The sequence below is a fragment of the Cottoperca gobio genome, chromosome 7 (assembly GCF_900634415.1).
Source record: "Cottoperca gobio chromosome 7, fCotGob3.1, whole genome shotgun sequence".
NCBI classification, from domain to species: Eukaryota; Metazoa; Chordata; class Actinopteri; order Perciformes; family Bovichtidae; genus Cottoperca; species Cottoperca gobio.
Genome location: NC_041361.1, coordinates 9,680,580 through 9,705,873, shown reverse-complemented (window position 1 = coordinate 9,705,873; position 25,294 = coordinate 9,680,580). Strand labels below are relative to the sequence as shown.

Here is a 25,294-nt window from a genome sequence, read left to right as displayed (position 1 = left end):
GAAGCACCCTGCTTTGCCTGAAATAAGAGTGACAACATCATTGTTGAAATTATTACATTTCTTTATGAAATTTGATACTAGGCTTAGTTCACCTCTGCTAATCAATGTCGTGGGGGAAACTGATATAATATGTGATTCCAACACTTTATAAATAACCTCAAATTATCTTATACTGTCTGATGTACACCACAACAAGATATATCTAATGATAGGCTTGAATCGGCTGATAATATGGGCTTGAGTATACAAGTGATGTACTGTGAAAAGCATCTAAACCAGGCCTCCACAGAACAACAAATACAGGTGGCAGATACGTTGATCAAGCGATGCCAACAGCTGTTTGATTTTAACATGTCAGCTCAAAGTTTCAGCTGTAACAATACAATGTCTGTTGGTAATAAATAAAGTATCACTGCCAATTCACAATCAATGTATTAAGAAAAACTCACCCGTTGATCGAGCTCCACAAAATGCCAAAAATAGAGTCACAACATCCTCTACTAAATCTTGTTTACCAGCCCAGTTTGTTGAAATATGCTGCATACAAATAAATGTTTCCTTCCTCACCTCACTTTGGATTTCTGTGGTGAAAACTCCAAACAAATGTACAGGTTCCTCCTGTAATAGTTTGCCTATTGTTGACTACACAGAGGTCAGCAAGCGGCCAAGGAAGAACAGTATTTCATATCTGGTACAGTTGACAGTGTTCAGAGCTGTTTGTTTGAAGCAGGAAATCAAGATGATAACCTTTCATTTAGAAAATAACAGGAAAGCAATTACTAGTTATTGATGACATTTCTTGGAGCCAATGCAATAATAGCAGGAGGAACAAATACATGGTTTCCTGTCGCTTCAAGGTCTCTTGGATATATATTTCAGACTGATGTTATCAATAATGCTTACAGCTCCAAGCATCCATTGTGAAACAGTACAGTTCTATGGACCCTTCAATTCGGTTGAATCTTCACAAAGGTTAATCTGCAGGGCGGAAACGAAATGCAGAGATTTCTCTTTTCTTTTGAAAGGTTTTATTCATTTCATATAATACTGACACATGTACTCAATAGCGGTTAACAGGCGTTTAAAAACACAGATATTAAAACCATTAGAGCGTCAATTTATTTTTAGCCCCGTTGATTCCATGGACCTTTTTTTTTAACACGTTTACATGTTTCAATATACCGTAACATCTACTTGGTATTAGTCTATACTCACCCCTGAAAGGATTGTGTCCTTTGTCAAAAAACAAAAGAAAAAAGAAGACTGACAAACTGTCTCCCCATTTTAAAAAATGACATGTGGTAAGCCACAAACTATTCAAGGTAAAATATTCTTATGGAAGTGAAATCTGAAAAAAAGAAAAGGTTCGGTTTTAGATCTGAGAAACATTTTGACAGCATCAAGTGTGTCATATGTGGCACGATTAAATTGAAATGTGTCATCCCGACTACATGAGACAGCCTTTTTGGATCAACTCCCCTTTTTTTTGTAATGATGTTTGTAATGCAGGATAGCTTTCTAAAATCCAGATCCCATTTATTCCCAGTATGCGTATGGAACACAACTAAGCCATAGAAGAGAGATGAAGAATACAGATTGTTGTAAAGAAAGTTGTTTTTTTTGTCTTCTAAGCAAGTGCTGTTTAGGTCATTGTTCACTTTTTTTGAAGTTGTTGTTTGTAGTAGCAGTAAAGGATAGTGGATGATGCAGTCCTCCGCAGTAAAGGACCCAGGACACTCAGTTGTGTTCAAGGTGATGGAGGACGGTGTTAGAGTCCTGTCTCTTCTGCCTTCACATCTACGATATCCTCAGAAATATGAAACAATTACTGGTTCCTCATAGAAGTCCATCTGAGTGTGTTTCCTCACCACTGATAGATCCATTGTGCTGTATAAGTGACTCCACCGCCATTTCTGCTGTTCTTGAGACAGGCAGGACTATCGGGTCACCTGAAACAGGGAGAAAAGAAAATGGGTCACTGAAAATAGTCCCTAAAAAAAAGTTAGGATGGAGTCTGAAACAGTAAAGGTCACAGAACACAGTACGAAGCCAGTACTGGTGGAACACGTCAACTGAAAGTCTGAAATAATGCAGTGCCGGTGCTGCACGGCCTGCTATTTGCAAATAATGGGATGTGATTCTTGTTGGTGGAGCAGCGTCAATGTGGCTAGCACGGTCTCTGTCTCTCCTGGCAAGAGACTAAACAAGACACAGCTTGAATTATGGCAGTCGGCCCACAATGACTCACTCTCATCGCCTGGCCCACTGCCAAGTCATTTCGTCTGTTTGTCAAGACAGCTTCTCTAATCACATGGTCTCTTCCTCTTGTCCATCCCTCTTTCCATTTTCTTTGCTCATGCACTCACTTTTGGTTTATTTCAAGCTATTAGGAGACATTTTCAACCAGCCAACGACCAAACAGACACAAATTGCTGTATAACTGCCCGTGCTTGGGCATGTAATAGACCAGACTCCCCAAGTCTATTCTTCTGTTTTCTTGCATGCCTTTCTTTCTTAATGTGTCTCATTGTGTTTCCCTGTGGCTTCCCCTCTAAGCCCCAACACATGCTGTCCCCTCTGCATTTCCTCTTGAGGGACTCTGTCTTTTGTCCGAACCAGGTGCCAGCTAACAAAGTGTGAAGGCCAGCCATCACCCAGAGAGCTCAGAGCAGCGTTTCCTCCAAGCTGGCAGCAGAAGCTGTTCTACTGTATCTGCTCTCGGTGGCTCGAGGCCACCCTTCCTGGGTCCGATCCCGTTGCCTTCAGGCATCTACCCCTGTGCCAGATCAAAGAGTCTGCAGGCGTTTGTTGTCAGGCCAGTTCACTATGCACTGCTGCATCTCTGTGCCTGCAATGCTTTAAGGTGCTTCAAAGTCCCTTTAGGTGTTCATCCCCTTGCCTGTTTAAATATGCCTGTAGGTGGCAGTTTCTGTGCCCAATTAGGAAGTGGATTGAGGTAGTTAGAACTCAATTTACAAAGAACACAAGCAGTGCTCAAGTGTCATTTCTATGGGCTTTTTTAGGCCCACGAGTGCCACATTTTCCATAGCTTATTCCACAAGCTTTAACTGTCTACACTAGTGGCTCCTCAGATGGCCACGCGGCTGATGTCCCCTTCTCTCCGACATTATACACACTCTTTATGACTCACTTAGTCACACAACTTAGTCACACAAGAGTAGATTATGGAAAGCCATTATTTAAATAGTTTGATCTTGATTTTCTTTTTTTATTATTATTCTTTTCGTAATACCAAAGCTGCTTAAAATGACTTGACATCTTCATCCACTGTTGGTACACTATTGTTTCTATCAAAAAGAAAGGTGTTTTCAGAATATGTTGCCCACAGAGGTTGATGGTGCTTGCAGACTGCCACATCGTTTTAGTATTGATGTTAGCTTTCTATACTGGAAGTGAAACTTACACCTTGTCATTTGTTTGTTAATGTGCGTATATGGCTGCATGTCTACACAAATGCACACACACACACTTGCCTTGCAGTGTACGACAGCTTAGTGGCTTGGAAACCGGCCGTGTCTGTCTGCTCATCCATATGATATTATTTGGCATTGATCGAGCTGTCTTCCATCCCCTCCCTCTCTCCTCCCTCTGCCCTCCTCCTCTCCTCCTTTTCTCTGCTCTGAGCCATGGATGGATGGAGGAAAGGATGCAGACTGCTAAACCCTCTTTTGTGTTCTTGCCTGCTCCGTGTATCCAGACACAAGCATAAGCTCCTTGTCAGCTGACCATTTCCAATATTCTTATTGTTCCTTTAACTACCTATATTATTTTTGCTTTCTTTTTCCCGTTTGGCTGCTCTCTCTCTCTCTCTCTCTCTCTCTCTCTCTCTCTCTCTCTCTCGCAATCCATTGTCAATTTCAATTTACGAGCGGGCCTTAATGGGACAATAAGAGAACGTTCGATGCTATGGATCTGGATGCTTGCACATCTTGACCTCAATGTACCACACCAGAGGAGAAAAAAATTCACTCTTTTCATCATCAGACATACACATCAGCTAATACGCTCACATAGTGTACACACACACACACACACACACACACACACACACACAGAGATCATCGATCAAAGACCTGAATGCAACAGACAGCAAATATTTGTTTAACGGAAGAGTCAATGATAAAGCGATGCTTGGCTGAAACGGATTGGCTTTGATCTCATTCAGGAAATTATGAATGCGCTTTTTGGGGTTGATACAAGTAAATGCATGAGATCAGATATGTGAATCAACTTCTGAATGACACTCACATTCAGAAATGACATCATCTTTATATCTGATCAACCCTGGTTTTGTATTTTTCTTCAACCATGCCCGTTACATACTCTAAGGCCACTCTTTAATTTTCTATTTCCAACTCATTGTCTCTTTATCTTATTTTTATGTGAGCGATGAATTTGAAAAGTTCAGTAACACTTGAAAGCCTAACCCAATTTTGAGCTTGGGTACTGGAGCAGAAAACTATTTCAGGGTAAGAATAAGAGGAGGGGCTGTTGAGAAGGAAAGAGTGTAACTTGAGGGTGCGAGATCCACTTTGCTAGGTGAGAGGTGAGCAGAGGAAAAAGTAGCGACGGAATCCTTAATCAGCCAGGAGTATAAGAGACTGTCTTTAGGTGTTTTAAAGAAAGAGAGAGTGGGAAAGAGAGACGAGCCCACATATGTCTTAGGCTTTACTTATTCTTCTCTTTTTTTCCAAAAGGAGATGCACTCTCCCTCCTCTGGCCACGCCTTCAATCAATTATTTAGGCAGAAAACAACGGTCTGCACCCAGCCATGAATAATGGAAGATGAGAAGGCAGAGAGAAGGATGGAGGTTAGAAACAGAAGCATACAGTGACAAGAGGTGAGTCTCGCACAAATTCCCTCGTATGACAGACAGCTAATAGTCTGCTCAGGTCGAGCCACTGAAGAGAAGCCAACAGGTGTCAGGGCTGGGGGCTGAGCACAAATATATATATAATGTACTTCCACACCTACACACACATGAAGACACAGACAAATGGACATTACATGAGAGTTGAGGAAATACAAGGAAGAGGACACACACGTTCACAAACCGCACACACTCTATTATGGGCGAATCGGAGCATAAAAAACTATCCGAGGACAATTACCACTCTGGTGTATCCACTGTGCTGAGTTGTTTTTGCATCGAGTCAGATGGCATGCCAGTCAGACGCAGGGAAGCAAGGCAAGTGGGAATGAAAGGAATTGTGAGTGTGTGTGTGTCTGTGTTATTTGCCTTATTCCGGTTAGCCTTGTTTTTCTTCAGATACTGTTTGATGTTGGATCCAAGATGGGCGTAGGAGAAAGTAAAGAGAGAGAAATTGGGTGAGAAAAAGAATGATATGGAGGGGAAAAAAGAAAAAGTAGGTGATGGAGACTAATGAAAAAGGAGGAAGAGTGAGAACATAGATATAACATGACGGAGGTGGAAATAGGTCACTGGGCGGTGGGTCTGATCGTGTGCATGCATGTATGTGGAAGAGGGATGAGAGAGAGTTTGTACAGAGAGAACCATTGTGTGAACACCAACCTTTGTGGTCTTGACTTTGTTGCCTGTGCTGCAGCTCCATCCTGTGAGGTCTGGGAGAACCTTACACTCTTCACCATCCATACACGGTTGCATCTGACACCACCACTTCTGGGCTACAATGGAGGCTGGGGGGAAGAGAGAGGAGGGTGGTACATATTTAGTTTGGTAAAGACGTGTCTCGATGTTTGTGGTTGTGTTTTTCATTCAGTGCTTTCATGTGTTTCCTGACCTCTATTTGTGAATTTCGATTCCAAATTAAATTTATTTTTGGAGAATTGGCAAAAGAAAATTGTAATAAATGTGCGTTCGCATTCACTACTGTTATGCGGATAATAGGAATCGGGTGCATCAAGATAAAAGCATTGCAGAAGAAGAGGGTGTTTTAATCTGCCACACTTTTCGTCTTCACTTTCGTCTCTTCAGTGGACCGGCAGCTTCAGTCACATGCTCCATGGACCTTATGATTTCTTTGCCAAGTCTGTTTCCATTGCAATTTGTTGCATTGTTATATCAATACACTAACTTTTCCACTTCAGCCAAGTGTAAAAAATGTTTGCGACATTTTATCCTTTTATTTTACAGCATTTCCACTTCCAAGTTGAATTGAAATTGTGCATAAAGACAGGTTGTCATGATCTTGGTTTCTGTTTCCTGTTTTATTTTGAAATGTTCCCTTCCCCTTGTGTCATGTCAGATATTACTTCCTGCCCTTGTGTTTTCTGCCTTTCTCCCCAGGTGTGTCTCGTTCCCTCATTTAGTGTCTGTGTATATATATATCCCTGTCTGTCTCAGTGTTCTTTGTCGGATTGTGATTCATGTTCCTGCTCTTCCCCTGATTGGTTTGTGTTGTTTTGTTACTTTGTATTTCTGTATGTTTATTAGCTTTTGTTAATAAAGCTCTCTTTATGGTTAAAATCATCATCCATTGTACTGCATTTGGGTCCTCACCTTCACCGAACCGAGACACAGGTGGATGCAAACACACTTCCTGATAGAGTACTTTAAAACATTAATTTACCAACAGCACGATCCTGACACAACCATAAATTAATGATTTCTAACTTTGAGAACGCATACATGCCAAAGGTGCAGAGCAGTGTGACCAAAATTAAAACACGTCGCACAATTGATGTTTATTCACCGAACATTTTCAGCTGCGGGGTGGTGACTGAGGTGGTACGCTAATCACCATCTTTCTAAAATACTTTTTACAAAATGCAATATGTACTCACTGGTGGATACAGAATAGAGATGTATAAATGATCATAAATACAAAACATACAATATTATAAGCATCTTTTCAAATTATTATTATTAAGCACATAGTCATTCATCTTTTCCTTGCAATGGGTAAAAAGTTTTCTCTTCTTCAGCCTCATTTTTCAAACACACTATACTCAAATATTTTCCATTTCCTCAAATGTACAGGTAACCATAACTCATTTCAGATTCAACCTGTATATATTATACATATACTTAATATTGTTTCACATCAGTATCCAGATAAGATCCTCATGTTTCACTCCTATTAACGTTTCCTCTGGAGAAATGTTTTCAAGCAATACCTTTTAAGAAATGCTGATTATTACTGTACATGGGCACAAGAGTCATGTTATTTTAATTAGCTCATGACATTTCTTTATTCATGTGGGGAAAAGAAAATACAAAACTGGAGGCATGATGTGCATGAGACAACTGGGATATGTTTTGATCTTTCAGGGTTCAGAGTTGAGATTTGTTCACAACAGTCACATCAGATAAAAATAAATTGATGCCTTTAGCAAACAAAGAAGAGAAACATGCTTAAAAAGACCCGGCACATCAAGAACAAGAAGATGATTAAATATCCTCACAAAGAAAAAAGTAAAAGCAGAGTGTGAATATATGAAGAATATTCTGATGAATAGCCTCCTTCACTGTAAAGACTTGGTACTTGCCACAGTCAGTCACTAGGTTTAGCATGTAAGTACCTCCAACCAAGTAACTATCTACAAAACAGCCTGTATTCAGTGACATACTTCCCAGGGGATTAGTGCCACTTCAGTCCAACTCTGCAGGAGTGTCTGAGGAATTTCTTAGTAATCAGATATTGCAGATGGTAGCCGCTTTGAGCAGAGAGGTCCCAGCATACAAAGCTTAGGGAAACCTTCAGCAAGTCATCATTATGTGGTCTGTCAGAATTTGTGTCAGCTCAATGAGAGTTTTATGGTTAATAAACTATTTCCAAGTGGAAAGAACCATGAGCACTTATAATTTATTAAAGTTATATTATGGTGGAAATGATTCCCTAATACTTAAAATAATAATAAGTAGTGGAATATAACTTTGTACATTTACTCAAGTACTATACTTGCTGTAAGTACAATTTTGAGTTACTTGCGATTTAGTTGAGTATTTTCATTGTATGCTACCTTATACTTTAACTCCACTGCATTTTTCTGACAGCTATTAGTGCTAGTTATAATTTTTTTTAGATCAAGATTTTACAAACAGCAGATCAGCGTTACAGATTTAACTACCAAAAAGTATACAACAAAAAATTAAATTAGCTCCACCTCAACGAGCCATAACATTAAAGCACTGTTTACATGCCAACGCAGTGATTTTCAACCATTGTGCCGTGAGAGATCGTCAGGTGTGCAGTGGGAAATTATCCAATTTCACGTAATTAGTCCGACAGCACCCTCCACCTCGCACCTCATACAACCCCACTTCAAAAGACCCAAAGTATTCCTTTAATCTATGACCATCAATGGTGTCCACACATACTGTGACTGTGTTCACCTGGTGAGTTACACATGTCATTCTTTAAGTAATTCAAATGCTAAAAATCTATGTAGTTAAAGCTGTACTTCCTCATGTGTTCACGTCACATACTGTTTATAGATTTAGAGTTTTATCATGAAATCCAAAGGCAAGAAACAACAGAGCAGCAAAGACTGTAGTCTGTGATTTCATCAAGTGCCACTCTTCATAGCTGCAGGGGGAGTAGGATACAGATTTTGTAGACACAGGGACAGTAGCCAGTGGGATTTTCCGGGTTTATGGGTAAATTTTCTAGCCCAGAATTGTCAGCACTACTGCAAAACAAAGCTCATTTATGTTTAAAAGCCCAGAATAAACCTTTCTTTCATTGTCAACAAAGCAGCTACAGAAAGATAACACTATCTGCAGATTATAATATTTGCTATAAGGATTCATGTCTATGCTCACATAACTTTGACTGAAGTGCTCATTGTAATAGCAGGAACACCTGAATTCCTCCTCATGGAGCATTTACCCTGTTTTTTCTCTCAGTTAAGAAGACATTATGTTATATTAGAATGTGTAATATTCAATGTGTATGTGTCATCAGAGTTATTTCCTTGGTGTTGAGGCACAGATTACTTTTACTGTTCAGAATAGTTCAGATTTCTGCTTCTTTTATCTTTACTGTTTGTCTGTATAATAGCCGGAGAAGGCATTTTATTATTTTTAAATTGCTTGTGTGTAACCTTATGCCATCCATCATCTTTGTAATTCCTCTGAATTCATCACACAAATATAATTGACAAAGCAGGAAACACCGTTCCATTCACGTCTGTTCAGTGGCTACAAGGACATATACAGTATTTTGTCAACCACTACACAAAATTACTACCAAGAGAATATTGACGTGTATGACATCAAAAATCAAGTAGCACACACCAGAACACATGTTTGAAATGGTGTAGCAGTATATTGTAATGACATTTCATACAGGAACTCTGGGTCAAATAACACCAGCTTTATTTTTGAGTGCCACGTTTGATAGGATTACTGCATCAGCCGCGACCAGAGAGAATAAATACAATTTCAATGAGAGAAACTTGTGTGAGGAAATTGACCATTTATAGCAAATGGTTGTAATGTTAGATTACGCAGAAAATGCTCTGCTCTTTGTGGGAGCTCTAACAGAATACAAGTAGCAACAAGGTGTGTACTGAGGGAACTAATCCCTCAGTTCTGTAAAAAGAAAACAGACATGTACATTAGGTCTTTGTTAAATAGGGAATGCCAAAATATATAGTACATACAGTCAGAAGGTTGGGGTGATGGCGGGAGCTAAACAGGTGAGTAATAGTGAAATAATCCAATTTTAATGGTTGTGCTATGCACCTGAATGAATGTGTTTTAGCCAATCCATTTTATCAACTAAAATGCTGCCGACAAGGTATTGTTTACCTGGGTCAAGGTTTCCCCATGAATTAGATATTCTCAACACTGTTTTGGTGCATGTGCCTGTAAATAAAACATCTTGTTATGACTTGAGTAACCAGGAGGAGTAAAGGGGCCCATATAATCCATTTGAACTGCTTGTCAGATTGTCAAAGAGCCCCCCTCACACACACACACACACCTTTCTGATATCGGCTTAGGGGGTTTGTGTCAGACCATTTCTATAATGGTACAACAATCCGACATTCACACCCACACTTAACACTATGATTGGCAAGCTGTGTGGAGGTGAGACAAGGGGGACAGGGTTTAGAAACCTTTTTCTCACTTTTCATGTAAACAATTGAGTTCAGAATTATTAAAGGAGAGACTGTGTGAAATCTGCACACTTTTCCCCAAATTTTAAACAAAATGTAAGTTTTCTTTCCAGAATTTTATGCAGAATTTGTGTTGGATCTGTATCGATGTAACCAAATCTCTAACGCTTTGTATTGGTTTTATACGTAACGGTTCATAATTGCACCAATCGGGTAATGCAAGAACAACTTTAGTGCTCTGCCTGAACTATACTGCATTATCGTACACAGAAAAAAGTATAATCCATGAGAAAATTATTAAAGGCAGTTTGAGACACTATTAAAACCAGGTGTGCTTCTGACAGCTCCACATACAGAATGTGCACAAACACACAAACTGTAGTACATACCATCAACACAGGAGGGCATGGCCCGGGTGGTGCCAGCGACCTGTCCAGGGAAGCAGGAACATTTGACGGTCTGAGATCTTTCCTCGATCTTGTTTTTGTTGCAGCAGCGATGGGCAGCGATCACCTCACACGTCCCTGCCTTCACATGCACTGTGAAACAGAGAGAGACACACTGTGTTTAGTATTCCAGGCTCATTTACGCAAGTGTTTAATCCAACATGTGATCTAATATCGAACAATGACAAGTAGTGCGCAGACATACGGAAAGAAAGACATTTTGTTTTTAGACAAGCCTGGTTCCAGAAAAAATTCATCGCTGTCCAAGTCTCACATGTTGACCACATGCTTGACAGAAGAGATGTGCAGGTCAGTGCCCCGACAAAATAACCGCCCCTATGCCAAACCAAAAATGTAATTTAGTGTTTAATTGTAACCCTATTATCAGATAGCCATTAGCCACATGATCAAATTAAGATTCTTTATTTATCTACAAACAAAATCATGCACTCATGTAAAAATACATATTTGGTTTACAGACACTCACACATAGCGATTCACAAATATAGCAAATCTTGAAGTGCCAGTATCTTTCTACATGGCTGCTGAGCCTCAGCTGCTGCTAAACTAAGAAGATCTGTATATGAAATGCCTGCTAAGTATCTTGTAGCCCTTCTGCAATACACAGGGAATAAAATGATAACTCTGTAATTGAAAGGGAGAAAAACAAGCAAGTTTGTATTAGAATATATTAATTTCATTGCATGGTATTGCAATTCCAAGTGACAATTAGCCTTAATACTAATGAAGGGTAGATATAGGGAGCTCCTTCACTTCTTCTATAGCTTCCACTTTGTGTGCACTTTTATACACACACACACTTTAATCAGACAGCTGTGTGCTTAATTAACAACAAGTCCACCCCGAGCACAGAAGTCCCTTGAGTCAGAGAGGGAAGAAAAACACCTCTCTACATTTGAAGATGTGTGATGTCAACACATAGCCCTTTCATACCATCTTTTCATCAAATACATGAAAATGTCAAGGACAAACAATCCTTGTCAAGAATACTGTGTGTGTGTGTGTGTGTGTGTGTGTGTGTGTGTGTGTGTGTGTGTGTGTGTGTGTGTGTGTGTGTGTGTGTGTGTGTTTGTGAGCACCTACGATGTATACTGTTCCTGTCTTCAGCTATGCTTGACTTTGCATGCTGTGTGTGTGTTTGTGCATGTTTGTATAGTCTTCTGGTTGCTAGTCAAAGTCTGGTGTGTGCGTTTTGACTTTTCACATAGTTGTTAGAAGTTACTGCTATTTCCATCACAAAAGATTCCACCCACAATACAACAAAGGGTGCACACTGCGTGACAATGAAAACTAAAGCAGCAAACAATGACTCTGTTCTGTCCAAAGAGTATTTAAAAGTGAGGCAAGCCGAACTGAAAGACAGAGTATGAATACATTAAACTACATTATACATTAGGCTGACAGAGATTTGAAAAGTTCTTAATTTGCTCCGTTAATGAGAAAAAGACAAAGAAGCAATCCTGCAAAGCCCAGTCCAATTAATATCTCAGTGAAAAGCACAGTCTAATATCGCACCCATTGTGTGTGTGTGTCTCTCATCGTTCTTTCATGTCGTCTGATTTTTCCTTTTTGATCCACCAGCAGTGGATAGTGATATTGGTTGATTGATCTGTCCATCTGTCTGTGCATCAGGCCAACACTTTGGGCCACAGAGAAATATCTCATCGACTGCAGATTGCCACAAACTTTTATGTCAATATTTATGGCTTCTGGAGATCGACTCATCTTTATCATCACCATCAGGCAGAGAGTTTCATTTGTATACAAGAAATATCCACGTGACTGAGGTCACATGATGAACTCTCTATATTGCTATTACTATCTATATTACTCTATATTACTGTAAGTGACCCTTCAACCTTTTCTCTATTCCCAGACATCACGCCACGCTGTTACGATCCCCACAAGATCTCTGTCCATTTAGGTTTTACATGACCTTTACTCAAACGCTGACTTCAGGCCAAATGTCAAGTTTGTACTAATGACAAATTAATGGCCAGTTTGCCATGAAATGTCTCGATTTGTTTCTCTCCCCCGGAGGATGAATTATTTGGACTCTGCTGATGCTGTGGCTTTCTCTGTATCACTCTTAAACAAAGATGTCTACTTTCAGAAAGAGATGTGATTATCTAACCTGTTAACTGTTATACTTTCAACCCCAAATAACTGCTTGTACACTAGATTTTGAATAATATAGTAAATGTGTGCTTACCCAGAGGGAGAACCTTTGTGAATTTGGCGATTTCTTGAGTTTGACATATTTATCTCCTGTCGGTGTAAGTCTGGCAGAATATCTGAATCAACCGAATGTCATTTATTCCATCCAACACTTTCATGCCCTCGGCTGAAATGAGCGTTGCAGCCTCTAGAGATTGCTATGGTGCTTTAGAGTTTTCCTTTTGTTTGATACTAATACCTCTCATTTTGCCTCTTGCTCGCTCTCCCTATGCACCACCCTAATTTGCTTGCTTTAAAAAAAAAGAAATGTTTTATAGGCTTGACAACCTTGTCGGCTGGTAATCAGCTCAGAAAAAATCAACACACAGAGTAAATACCTTAAACCAACCCCCACCGGCATACTCCCCCCCCCCCCCCCCCCCCTGCCCTTTTTTAGGCTCAGCACCTGCAGTAGTAATTGACTCAGCATTAGTAAGAGCAGTGGTGCGCTAAGCGGAGCGTAGAGGAGTAATGAGGAGTCGGGGGTGTGAGGATTTTACAAGAGGAATGTAAAAGTTCATTGAGGCTTGATTACACAAATCAATGTTATTAGATGGGGGAACATTTCTTCAATATGGACCGCATGGTGAAATGAATATGAGCTGGAGACATATAACTGAACGGTTGAGTGCTTATTTTGGCACCGCTTGATGCGTAGATATCTACAACAGACTGTCTTCTTTGTTTTACGCATCCTCTAATTGACAGCTTAATTATTGCCTGTTCAGGGTATTACTCTGTAAAGTTCATTCGACAACTTCTAAACAATTACTGCTGCCAGGTGACAGTAATGGTTTTAAAATCACAACTGTAGTTGCTCAGACAGGACAATTGAAGACTGAAACGGAGCGCTGAAGCCCCCTGACTATAATTGTTTGATTGCTGCTATTCATGGTTTTTACAAAATGGTGGCAGTCATCCTGCATGAGGTCTAGCTGTGTTTTTAATCCTCCAAATCAAACTTTAAACTCTGCTTAAACACATTATGGGGGCAAGTTTTTTCTTTTCTTTTTTAAAGTCTGTCTTGTTAGGTGTGAGCTCATGTAGGTTTACTCAACATTCATCTCAATCGGTCCATTTTTCAACACTCAAAACGGTTTCTGGTCAATTTGTGCTGAAGGTGTTGAATTTAACTTGAGGTATTATTGGGATATTTGTTTCAGACCTCTCTGGTTTGCAATGAAGACAGTGCATAGTTTCAGACTGTAACTTCCTTTCTTGGTTTGACATGTTCCCTCATCAGGAAGTAGGAGTGGGATTTAACATCAGGAGTTGAACATTAAGCAGGCAAGGGCAGAAAAAAGATTTAGAGGCACAATACAGCAACTATATAATGATAGACAGTTGATCAATACTCACAGGGAAACAGTACTGCAAAGGCATATGTGCCTACAGTGTTTAGTGCTCTCTAGCTTTTCTAATACAGCTGAACATGTCAACAGTTTGAGGCTGTGTAGTGCTAAGATGTTAATAATTACCAATCTGCCAGATAGTGAGTCAGGCAGGGGGTCACAGACTCCAATAAACTCTGATAAATACTCAGATAAAATAGGCATTACTCACCACATGTACATCTACAGAAGGACACACACACAAATGAATACATAGCTTATGCGCGCAAACTCACTATGTGTGTGTGTATGTGTGTGTAAGAAGACTAATGATGCTAAACTACACTAAAAAAGCATCCAGTTCAGTCTGCAAACCTCTTACTCTATTTCATAAATGGCGCCCATCTTCCTTTGCAAGCTCTCTTTCACACTATCAATTTTTGCTTTCATCGTCCTCCTCCTCCGCCTCCTCCTCCTCCTCCTCCTACTCCTCCTCCCCATCATAATCAACCCCACCTTTTTTCAATCTCTCTTAGCTACTCGAGCACCCCATTTTTCTTCTGCTCTCTCTTGCTCTTAGCTCTGCACAGCAAACTCAGCAGGGTAGCAAACCATTATCCTCAATCACAGGCCCTAAATCAGAGAATTTTTACACTTTGGTGTTCTCCCTCTCTCACCGTGTGTCTTTCTCACACTGTCAATGTCTCTCTCCCTCTCTAAACACCCTCCCATCTCTCTCCATGGCATAAGGACTTGTTATCCCGGCCTCTCTTAACACAGCAGTGGCTGTTAACCCCATTTAGTAAAGATGATGTTCTACTGACAGACTAGCAGATGGACTGATTGCCCTGCCCTGCCCTACCGTGTGTGTGTGTGTGTGTGTGTGTGTGTGTGTGTGTGTGTGTGTGTGTGTGTGTGTGCGTGTGTGTGTGTTTGTGTGTGTGTTTGTGTGTGTGTGTGGGGTTGGTTTTGCTGACACACACAAAGCACTGAGATAGCTCTGTCGGTCCCAGCGGGGTACTTCTTTCAAATGTCATTCCCACCACTGGGGGCCTCTCTCTCTCCCACACACACACACACACACACACACACACACACACACACACACACACACACACACACACACACACACACACACACACACACACACACACACACTCTCGTTGCCCCATCCACCCAAGTCGTCAACATGTCACCAAGCTTCCAGTGCCACCTATTTCGTGAGGAGGAATTTTGCAGTTCCACTTTCTGCTCTGACCAGGTAGTAAGCTTATGTCAAGCCCCCAGGAAGTGTTCACTCCCAAAATATCAGCTCATGTGACACCATGGTACAAGAAAGAGTTTTTGCCACACACATCCATTACAACAGCTGTAAAGCTAAGAAGAACATTACCTGACCATTACACATATTTACAAATGATTCTTTGAATTATAGCAATCCATTGATCTATTTGATCCAGTACATATTTAATATCTTAAGCTTTTGGTGTGATTCATGTGGATGGGCAGTTAGCCAGGTGGAGCCAGAGACAGATGCTAATGTGAATGTGTTACAGACACACACTGTAGGAAGATGGGAAAACTTTGTTCATCGTATATTCTGTGTGAGCAACTTTTACGAGAATGACTGAGCCTCCATTTTTTAATTCTTCATCATTTGATACATTCCTGTGTTATTTCGATCGTATGAAGCAGCCAATACAAAAAATGACCGCTATGGAAACAAATGCAGCAATTGTGTCGGTGACAGTGTCATCGGTTTGTAGACAATGACTGAATGTTGTACTGATTGTATGATGTCTTGACAGTTCAAGTTGGCTCTTTTTTTAAAAACACAAACAATCTCTGTAGACACACATTTAACGGCAAGAGAGTCTGTTGGCAAAGCAGCGACAGTAGCTGACAATCCCTCAGATTAAAGTACCGACATGATGTATGAATAGACTTACCACTGTGATAAACGTGCCCTCTGGTTTTTGTTTATTGTTGTAGGTGCTGGTTACACAATTCTCTGATTATAAGAAAAGCCCCTGTCATACTTTTACAGTTGAGAACTGCTTTTGAATATAAATGTATGTGGGACCTGACCTTGTGGCCTTAAGTAACTGACTCAGAGAAAAAGATGCTTCAAATGACAAAATGCATCCGTGGTGCATATAGATGCACTATATTAATCACATATTTAGTATGAATAAATATTTAAGTATTTCCCCAAGGCCCCATCGTGTTCTTTTCACAAAGAGCATATTTTGAAATGGAAATTCAGTTCAGACTGCTTGCCAAGTTAATTAGATTACAATGTACGTTTCTCAGTGCATGTGTGTGTTCCCATCAGTGCATGTACGTCCATGCATTTGTGTTAATAATTAGATTACGTTGGCCTCTGAGATGGCACCATTCGTTATGAATCGTAAACACAGAGCAAATTAAAATTCTGTTGAAGAGCCTGCCAAGAAAATTAGCATTGAGAGAAAGCGAGGCACGCACATTCGACCATGACTGTCTTCTCTTATACTCAACCCTGTTTTCTATTCTTTCTGTAAGCTTTCTGCATGTCTACATCCCACTTCCACTTCTTTTCTGATCTACTGCCACACGTATAGTTATTCTTTAAAACTTAAATAAAGGGAACGAACAACAACAATTCTCTCAATCTGGAAGAACTTTAATAGAGCTCCATAAATTTCTCTTAGATGTGATCTAACTGCATTATGCACAGTATAATCTGCATTATACTGTGTCTCTATGCTCATAGTGTGTGTGTGTGTGTGTGTGTGTGTGTGTGTGTGTGTGTGTGTGTGTGTGTGTGTGTGTGTGTGTGTGTGTGTGTGTGTGTGTGTGTGTGTGCGTGTGTGTTGATGTTTGCAGGACTACATTGATCAATGGCAACCCCCACAAGCTAATGCCCCTCTCTGTTATTATAACCTTTGTGACCAGCAGGGTAAAAACACGAGGAGGAAGAGCAAGCATGGCACTCGTCCAGGGCATGTGCATTTTGAAGACGATGGCTTGTTTTCTTGGTTTTACAAAAGAATGTTCTAATTGGAATAATTATAAATTATAAATATGTTTTAGTCAAAACAGACATTTAGAGATAAACTAACTTAATTCTATTTTCCACTTGGGTAGCCCGAAGAACGAGGCTGAATTGTATGAAATCAAGTTTTGCCTGTTTTGTGCAGTGCTACAAGCAGATGTTACAAATGACCCAGCATTGAAACCATCAAAGCAAGTTGTCAGTTAAACATAAAAGCAGGAATTTGTCTTTTTTTCTCAGACTTGTAGGTTTGTCCTAATGTTCCCTCATTTTTAAAGCACAACAAAACACAAAGACATTAAAATGAACACAGCTTGGCCCCAAAGCAAAGTTGCATCACATGGCTGATTTTTCGAACATGTGCTTGCAACAGCCGAAACTGTAAAATGGTTAATTAAACTTGTCTTGTCTTGGTGGTCTGAACTGGCTTCCTTTCACAACAAGTCCTTAAAAAAATACGACAAAACACATTATATGTAACTGCCCTCCCGGACGAAACATTTAAGCCTTTTCTCTTACATCAGCAGAACAGCATCATTTGTCAGTTCCTTCCAAAACTGCAAGAAATCAACATTGCAAAAATGTAAAAAAGGTTTTCTGATATGATTAAGGTTTTGTGAAGTTTAGGCACTATAACAAATGTTTAATGTTGGCAAAACTTTGTGGTTTGTGTTTAAATAACTGCTTAATTAAACCAACAATAACTGATTTTTAGGCTACCTTGGAGCAGGGGAAACCAGTTTTGAACATATCATCACCTTTTAAGTTGATATGGCGAACATGTAAGTAAACAGCTGTTTGTTTTCACATCGTCTGATTCCTACCCAGTTTTGGGGGAAATATCTGGCTCTTTAGCTGCTAAATACATTCAACTGTGTCTTTCTGACCTTGCTCGGATCACCCATCTTTGAACTCGGCCTTTATTGTGATCTTAACTACATATTTAGTAAAGTTCCGTGACGCTATAGCAATCACTGGTAATAATAGCTACTTGGTCGGTTAGGTGCTTAAAAAAGGATGAAATTGGAAGCAAACTGTGGCGTCCAGTTTCAAAGTACGAAAGTAAATAAATTACCATAAAAATGTTTTAATAATTGTATTAATCCCAAATAAAGCAGTAAGAAGTATTGCATAGATATGTGGATGGAAGCTGAAGTAACTGGATGCAATGATATCTTGCAGTTGTGTACCGAAGAATTGAGGAAGTCAATCAAAACTAAAAAATCAGCCACAAAACTGCCTCTGCTTGGAAAAACAGCCGGTTGAACAGAGATTGCAGTCCGAAGCTGCTCTACTCAGCACATTCACACACACACACCGTCCTGCCACACACTCCATCCCTCAGCTCAGCGACCATGAATGAGTGACTGACTCCTGTTGGAAACTGTTTACTCACAGCGGTGGTTCCTGCTTACAATGTGACAAAAATAAAATGAAAGAGAGAGGAAGAAACACTGGGATCTGGCTCATCAGAATTTAGATTTGAAAGGAAAAACAAAATACCGTGGACATCCACACAGAGGGGATCATCCCTGTCAGAGAATATGCTTGCCAAAAATCACCCAACCCATTTAGATAAACTTGTCAGCCTGCACAGAAAACACAAACTGCCTGAAATACTCATAGCATCGCTTTGTAATTGCATTTACTCCTCTGTCACTGTTACTTTCTCTCTTTCACCTTAACAAAGTGACAATTGTGTCATTAAGGATGTGATGTGCCGCCTGCTGAACCACTCCATCTGTAACACGCTCCATTCACCACCACCACCCACTCATCCCTGTACTAATCATCCGCACAGCTTATGCCAGATTGTCTCCTACTCCCCAAAACCACGCCTCTGGTTCGCCGTCACTGATCTCTATGCAGTTTTAATGCAGCACTGAGAAAGAAATTATCTCCGCCACAACACCACCACTGTCCTCCTGCTACATCATATAAGATATTAGCTCATGCGATAGGACGGGCCTGGTGACACATGCCGTGTCCTGACATATCAGTAACCCGCCACCACCATTGCTTGCACCCCACAGCAGACAATTTGAACTAATTTGTGCTTCGGGCAAGATATTAGGGTGGTGAATTGGGTATAAATTGTTAATATGCTCAGATGTATTAACACAGCATTACCACTCAGCCGTTAACCTGTGACGGCGTGTGTGTGTGTGTGTGTGTGTGTGTGTGTGTGTGTGTGTGTGAGAGGCCCTCATGTTTTAAGCCCTGTGTTAATTGTTCACTGCTGACTGGAGGTGACTTTTCACAAGCCCTTGGGGGATGTCCAGGTCTCCTTACTCATCTGTATTTCGGTCTCCCTCCCTCCTTCCATCCCACTCTTTCTCTCTGATTTTAGAAACCCATCCAGCACACAGGAATATTTGCATCTTCCTTCCCCTCCTACAGTTTCTAATGTGCATAGTTGACGGGCTCTCAAAGCCTTGCAAGCTATTTTCCTTTCTCCGACTGAAGCTGGTCTCTCTCTCTCTCTCGCTCTTTCTCTGTCTCTCAGTGTCTCTTTTCTCCTTCTCTGTGTCATTCTGGCAAGCCAGTATATACACAGAAACACAATGATTGAGTTCAGTCCAAACACCCCCCTCCTCTGGTTTTCTCTTTGTCAGTCAGAGAACAGAGAGGAGAGGAGAGATCTATAGCACCGCAGCAATGTTGATGATGATTTCATTCTGTCTGAATTCTGTGCTTGTCAGAGGATTAAGGACGGACACTCGTAAACGCCAAGCTCTGAGTATTTCACTTTAACAGGTTGCCGTGTTCGTGAGTGCACGTTTGTGTGAGTTATGGTCGGTGTTTATGTCACTCTGTTGTAGAGGTGTCGTTTCACAGATCTAGATAAATAACTTGCCAGCACCCTTGTTACCCTAACCCTGTGAAAGACTGGACAGTCCCATATGTTACACCACACACCGCCGGTCAACTCAGAGCACACGAGGCTGCTGTCGTCTGCAAACCTTGTAAGTCTAATGTTAGTGATTCCGACAGCTGCTTTGGAAATGTTAACATGTTTTATACTGCAGTTAACAAGTGAAATGATGCATAAAGCGTGGTGCTGAAACTATAGATTTCATTCATTTGTTTGCACACAGTACGAAGGACGATGAGGATTTAAAAAAGGTTGAAGGCTAAAGCAAAAGCTGTCTTTGAAAAGTCACAGTTTTAGCTGAACATATGCTTGCATTGTAGGCCTACAGGTGCAGTAATAAATTATGAATAATGACATGGGATGCTTCAGTCTCTGGACTGATTCAATTCTTACAGGTCACAGCCTACTCATATCCACAGTCTGATTCCTGTAAGGGCTCCAGCTTTTATAACTGACATTTCAGACAAAAAATAAACTAATTTCAATTGTATCACTGCAAACAATGGATCTGCTTGTTGAGGTGAAATTAATTTGTGTGCCGCTTTGGTGCAGATTTTTACTGTGTTGAGCTTTGACTTTGAATTTTCGCCGTTGGCCAATTGCAAATCTTCTTCATAGTTTTGACCTTTGAGGGAACAGAGCAAACTGGAAAAGCCCAATTCAATGGAAGCTACCATATTAGCCACGTTGCACCAATCCAATGTTATATTACCCTGCACTGTCGAGTGAAAGAAACGCTTTCTTCTTTGTAAACATTTGGACATTAATGAAACTAGCCTTGACCAACAGTAGCCTCTGTACGTCATCCCCAAGCTTTCATCACAACTTATTTCATGAGTGTGCATAAAAGGCCTTTATTGTGCCACTTCCCTGCCTGATTTTAACGTGTGGGGACGTTACAATCCATGGTCTTCTTCTTAACCCCTAAGCCATAGTTGCTCTCCCTTTCGAACTTTGCTAAATAAAAGTTTATTAATTGATGATACGCAGTGTTTTTGACAATAATAAATTCATCATTGATTACTCATTAACAACAATTCAATTTTACAACAATTTAACAACTTAAATAAGTGTGTGACTGTAAAGAGTAAAATCACCTTTATTGGCTACTTACAAGAGAGACTGTAGTGTCCCTCTTTCCCTGAAGTAAAGAAACATTGCTCCTGGTTAGAGTTAAAATTGCAATGTTAAATAAATTGTGGTACATATTGAGTTAGCGCCTTAAGAATTGAGAACAGAGCAGTATTGTTTAAAGAGGTCCCTTCGAATGTCTTGTAAAGATTGAGCACATTTGATGGCATTAATAAATCAAATGTTTTCTTTACACAGTTCTTAAAACATTTCAGGAGCAACAAACAGATGAATGTTCATCCTTAATTATGTTGGATTATAATTACTCAATGAATTTCTATGATAATGATGCTTGGGTCATAATTTAAACACTTCATTGGACGTTGGACATTGACAGGTGATCTGATGAGCTCTGTGATTGGTGCATTAAGCCCATCTCTTCTTAGAGCCTCTTTCATTGCGTCAGCACTTTCTCTGCATTCATCAGGACAGATCATTACATCCTTCCACTCCTCTCCTATCTTGCCTCTCTCCGTCTCTTATCCCATCCCTCACTACCAAATGAAAGGGAAACCCTGGTGTGTCTGAGGCTGGCTGGCAGCAGAGCCAGAGGTGGAAAGATGAGAAGAGAGGGAGCGGAGATAAAGGTAAAGGGGAGGAGAGAGAAAAGCACAGCCTGCTCTGACTGTAAATGGTGTGAGGGAAGATGAGAGTTTGTGTTGGAGGGATGGGTGCAATCTGTTCGAGCTTCTGAAGAAGGAAACCAAAGAAACACCAGAGTTGGGCTATTAGTACGCAATTAATGGAACAGAGCCATTGTTAACAAACATAGTTTCACCTACTTTCAGTCAACGTGTCTGAAGGATAACTCACACCTTTATCTTTATCATGTAGATTTGGGTGATTCCTAATTCCAGGGTGCTTGAAAACACCTGTGTAGGTGTGCAGGACCTTTTTACACCCACCCTTTTTTCACTTACCTGAGCCTGATTAGATCTCTCCTCTGGACTGTGTGGGCATATTGCTTGACTGACATCTCCCTGACTCTTTTGTTACACTTTTATGCTGTATTCCAGTTATAGTTGGAGGTCGGAAGTTCCCAGCGGAAATTTCCAACTTCTGGCCTTTAAGGGTTCCAGGGACAAAAAGGAAAAACATGGCTGACCGTGACAAACTGATGTTTTTCCAGCAAGTGTGCACACAATTGTCCTGTCAGCAGTGAAGTTTTCTTGCATGTACCCAATCGAGAAGGAGAAACATGTGCAGTGTGCAGGGAAGATATCGATATCTTTCAGAGATTACCGCAACCAGCTACCTAATAACACCGGCAACATATTCTGACAACAGTTTACATGCAGAACAGGTTTTACTATAGGATAGTATTTCTGATTTTATTTAAATACAGGCATTGCCTTTTTAGTTCATTGTTTACAATCAATAGTACACTTTCATTGGCGCTGCCATTGTTGTTGGACAACTGCTTTTACAAGAAGTTAATGGATTTGCCCAAAGTAGGAACTTTGAGTAGCGTTCCATTCTACGTCTTCACGTAGAAGGTCGGAAATCTTTGAGTGTCGGGTTAAGATCTTTGTAACTTGTCACTTAGACTAACTAAAAACCCCTGTGTGGGTGTGCACAGCCTTTAAAATAGGCAGGACATTGCCTTAAATGACTTTTTATTTATGCATATTCCTTTGGCTCTAATACCCTGACAACATCGGAGGATGAAAACATTTTGTTTTTTGTTAAAGGAAATCACACCAAAGCTGTTACCGCTTCAGGCACCTTGTATAATTCACTTCCGACCCACAAGGGGAGATGTTAAGGAACTCAGTGGCAGACTTTCATTTTGAGAAAAAATAAATACAAAAGCATTTATTTATTTGATACACATTTTGCCCTTTCGTCATTTTTCTTTTCAACAGTATTTGTTGTATTTTTCTGTAAGGTACAAACTGCAAGCATTGCTTCAGGAGATCCAAGTAAATCTGTGGGCTACACTGCGTACATGTTTATTTGTGTGTATGCAAGCAGCTGTATGTTTATCCTCACCCTTCATTAACCGCATCTTATTTACACATACATGGAGGTCGACGGCAACTCGAGTTTTTGATTATTTGTGAGAAACACTTAAATGCAGAAACACCAAACCCTGGAACATTTATCATTTAAAGTGTAATTTAAATTCCACAGCAATTAGTTGATTAAAATATCGTAGGAGCAACTTGTTTTTTAATTATCAAGGAGGATTTCCCTGATTAATTAGGTTTCCATGCTCTTCACGTGTCCTAGTAATTATACTTTTGTACACAGTTGACACAACTAAACCAAAATGTCGCGAAGTGAAAGACAAATTCACCCTGATTTGGTATTTATGGGCAGTAATTGTTTGGCTATTACGATAATAATGGAGAGAGGCCACTGTACAACAAGCGGGGGAAAAAGATAAAGGAGTTAATTAAGTTTTATACATTGCAACACAAAACCCAAACAGATCTAAATAAAATGTGTGAAAGTGAGGATCGGAAGAGAAGACTATGAGTGCTGTGAAAGATGTGAAGTCATCCTTTGAGATATGTTGTCCAGTGTAAAGCAGAACACACAATCCTAGAATGAATGACATCTACACTGACCCCTGTGTAAAGCAGTAAATGTACAGGGCTGCCTCGAATCCTCTCATTCAGTCTTTAATCTTTAATATTTAATCTCACACTGAGTGTTGTATGTGCACACTTCCGTATAAATATACTATATACAAACAAACAAAAGCCACACAGAAAATATCAAAAGTCCAAGAAAAACCCAGTTATTTACAGGACATCTCTCTCGTGGATGAAAAATAGAAGAATTTCTATTAATCTAAACCAAAATAAGCATAAAACGCTCAGTGAGGGATTGAGTGATTTGTGCTTTAATGCAGCCCACAGAGTATTTACAGTGGTGTTCTGCTCGGATTAGTTGTGTGAGAGGATTAGTGAAGCTGCATTACTGCTGTTTTATTTAACTCACAACAGCAAAAGACTAAAAATAAAAGCCTCTTAACCACATTTAGGCAACATGAGAGGCCAGGCAGGACAGTTAAACAAACATGTTTGTGTCCTCTATAAAGACCTGTGCTGGAAAGGGATGTTCATAAACACACACGGTTTCTCACATGCTCAACTTTCTGTGCTTAATCTTTAATCTAGTAATCTGCTGAAAATTGTCCTGTGCAGCATATGCTATGCAAGAAAACAGTGTCATATCAGTTAAGGCGATGATGTTGGTGAGAGTGCAGCATATGCAGATACTGGCAGGGTCAACAGAGTGGGAAACTCACAGAGAGAGGAGAGGATTAATGCAAAAAAGACTGTCAGAGAGAGAGAGAGACGGTGAGATAGAGAGAGAGCGATGTGCAGAGGCAGCACATTACCTCTCTCTCCCTCTCTTTCCTTGCATCAGCATTGATCACAGTACATCAGTAAAGTAAAGAGCACCCCATCCATCAGTGCATGGCTCTGGAGCTGCTGTAAAGAATTCTAAAGCTGCTCTCCACAGCGCAAGCACACAGAAGCACAGTCATATGCATACTGTTAACCATATCAACATTAGCATTAAAGCGACCTACAATAGAGGCGCTGCTAATCCACTAAAATACTACATTTGAGACTACACTCTAGGACTGTTCTTATGTCATGGTGCCATTCTCCCAAATTATATTTTTATTCAAATCACGACTGGTGCCAATTTTACATGGAGCTGTGTATTCAGCATTTCTTTTGGTCCAAATTTGGTCAATTTATAGTGTTTTTAGCACCAACCTTTCTATTTTACATATTTCTTCTGCATAATTTTCCATTCATTATTCACATAGCTTCAAGCATGCCAGCTATACTGGGAAAACTCTGGAAAGAGGCTATTCTGGTTTGGTCCTCCAACAGAAGATAGGCAACACTTGTAAACCTTAAACAACAAACAGAACAAAAGAAGCTATAGGTAAAGAACACTATTTAATGTTCCTGCCTCTCCTGGAAACCTGGTTGAAAAGGTAACATTCTGCCATTTGTTTCCTCGCCAAACATCTGGTTATTCGCAGAATCTCCTGAGACTGTGAATGAGAAACTGTGTGCATGGGGAATAAAAGGGGTCAAATGGACCCCAAGGAGGCAGAGCAAAAGGCTTTGATGTGCCTAGAGCTTGAGTGTTTGCAAATTATACAACAACATGCAGGGAGTCATGTTTTTCAAT

General features: G+C 40.2%; 1 protein-coding gene across 2 annotated transcripts in view; it reads right to left on the bottom strand.

The window, feature by feature from the left end:
• Positions 1–1,018: 1,018 nt before the first annotated feature.
• The window catches only part of LOC115011061 (chemokine-like protein TAFA-2), a 67,065-nt gene continuing 42,789 nt past the window's right edge, over positions 1,019–25,294 (bottom strand). For both annotated transcript variants that reach the window (XM_029435993.1, XM_029435994.1), the window contains exons 3-5: positions 10,459–10,608; positions 5,556–5,680; positions 1,019–1,949 (exon numbers count right to left, since the gene is read on the bottom strand). In XM_029435993.1, coding sequence (XP_029291853.1) covers positions 1,938–1,949; positions 5,556–5,680; positions 10,459–10,608 — 287 coding nt within the window. In that variant the 3' untranslated portion in view covers positions 1,019–1,937. The remainder of the gene's footprint in view (positions 1,950–5,555; positions 5,681–10,458; positions 10,609–25,294) is intronic.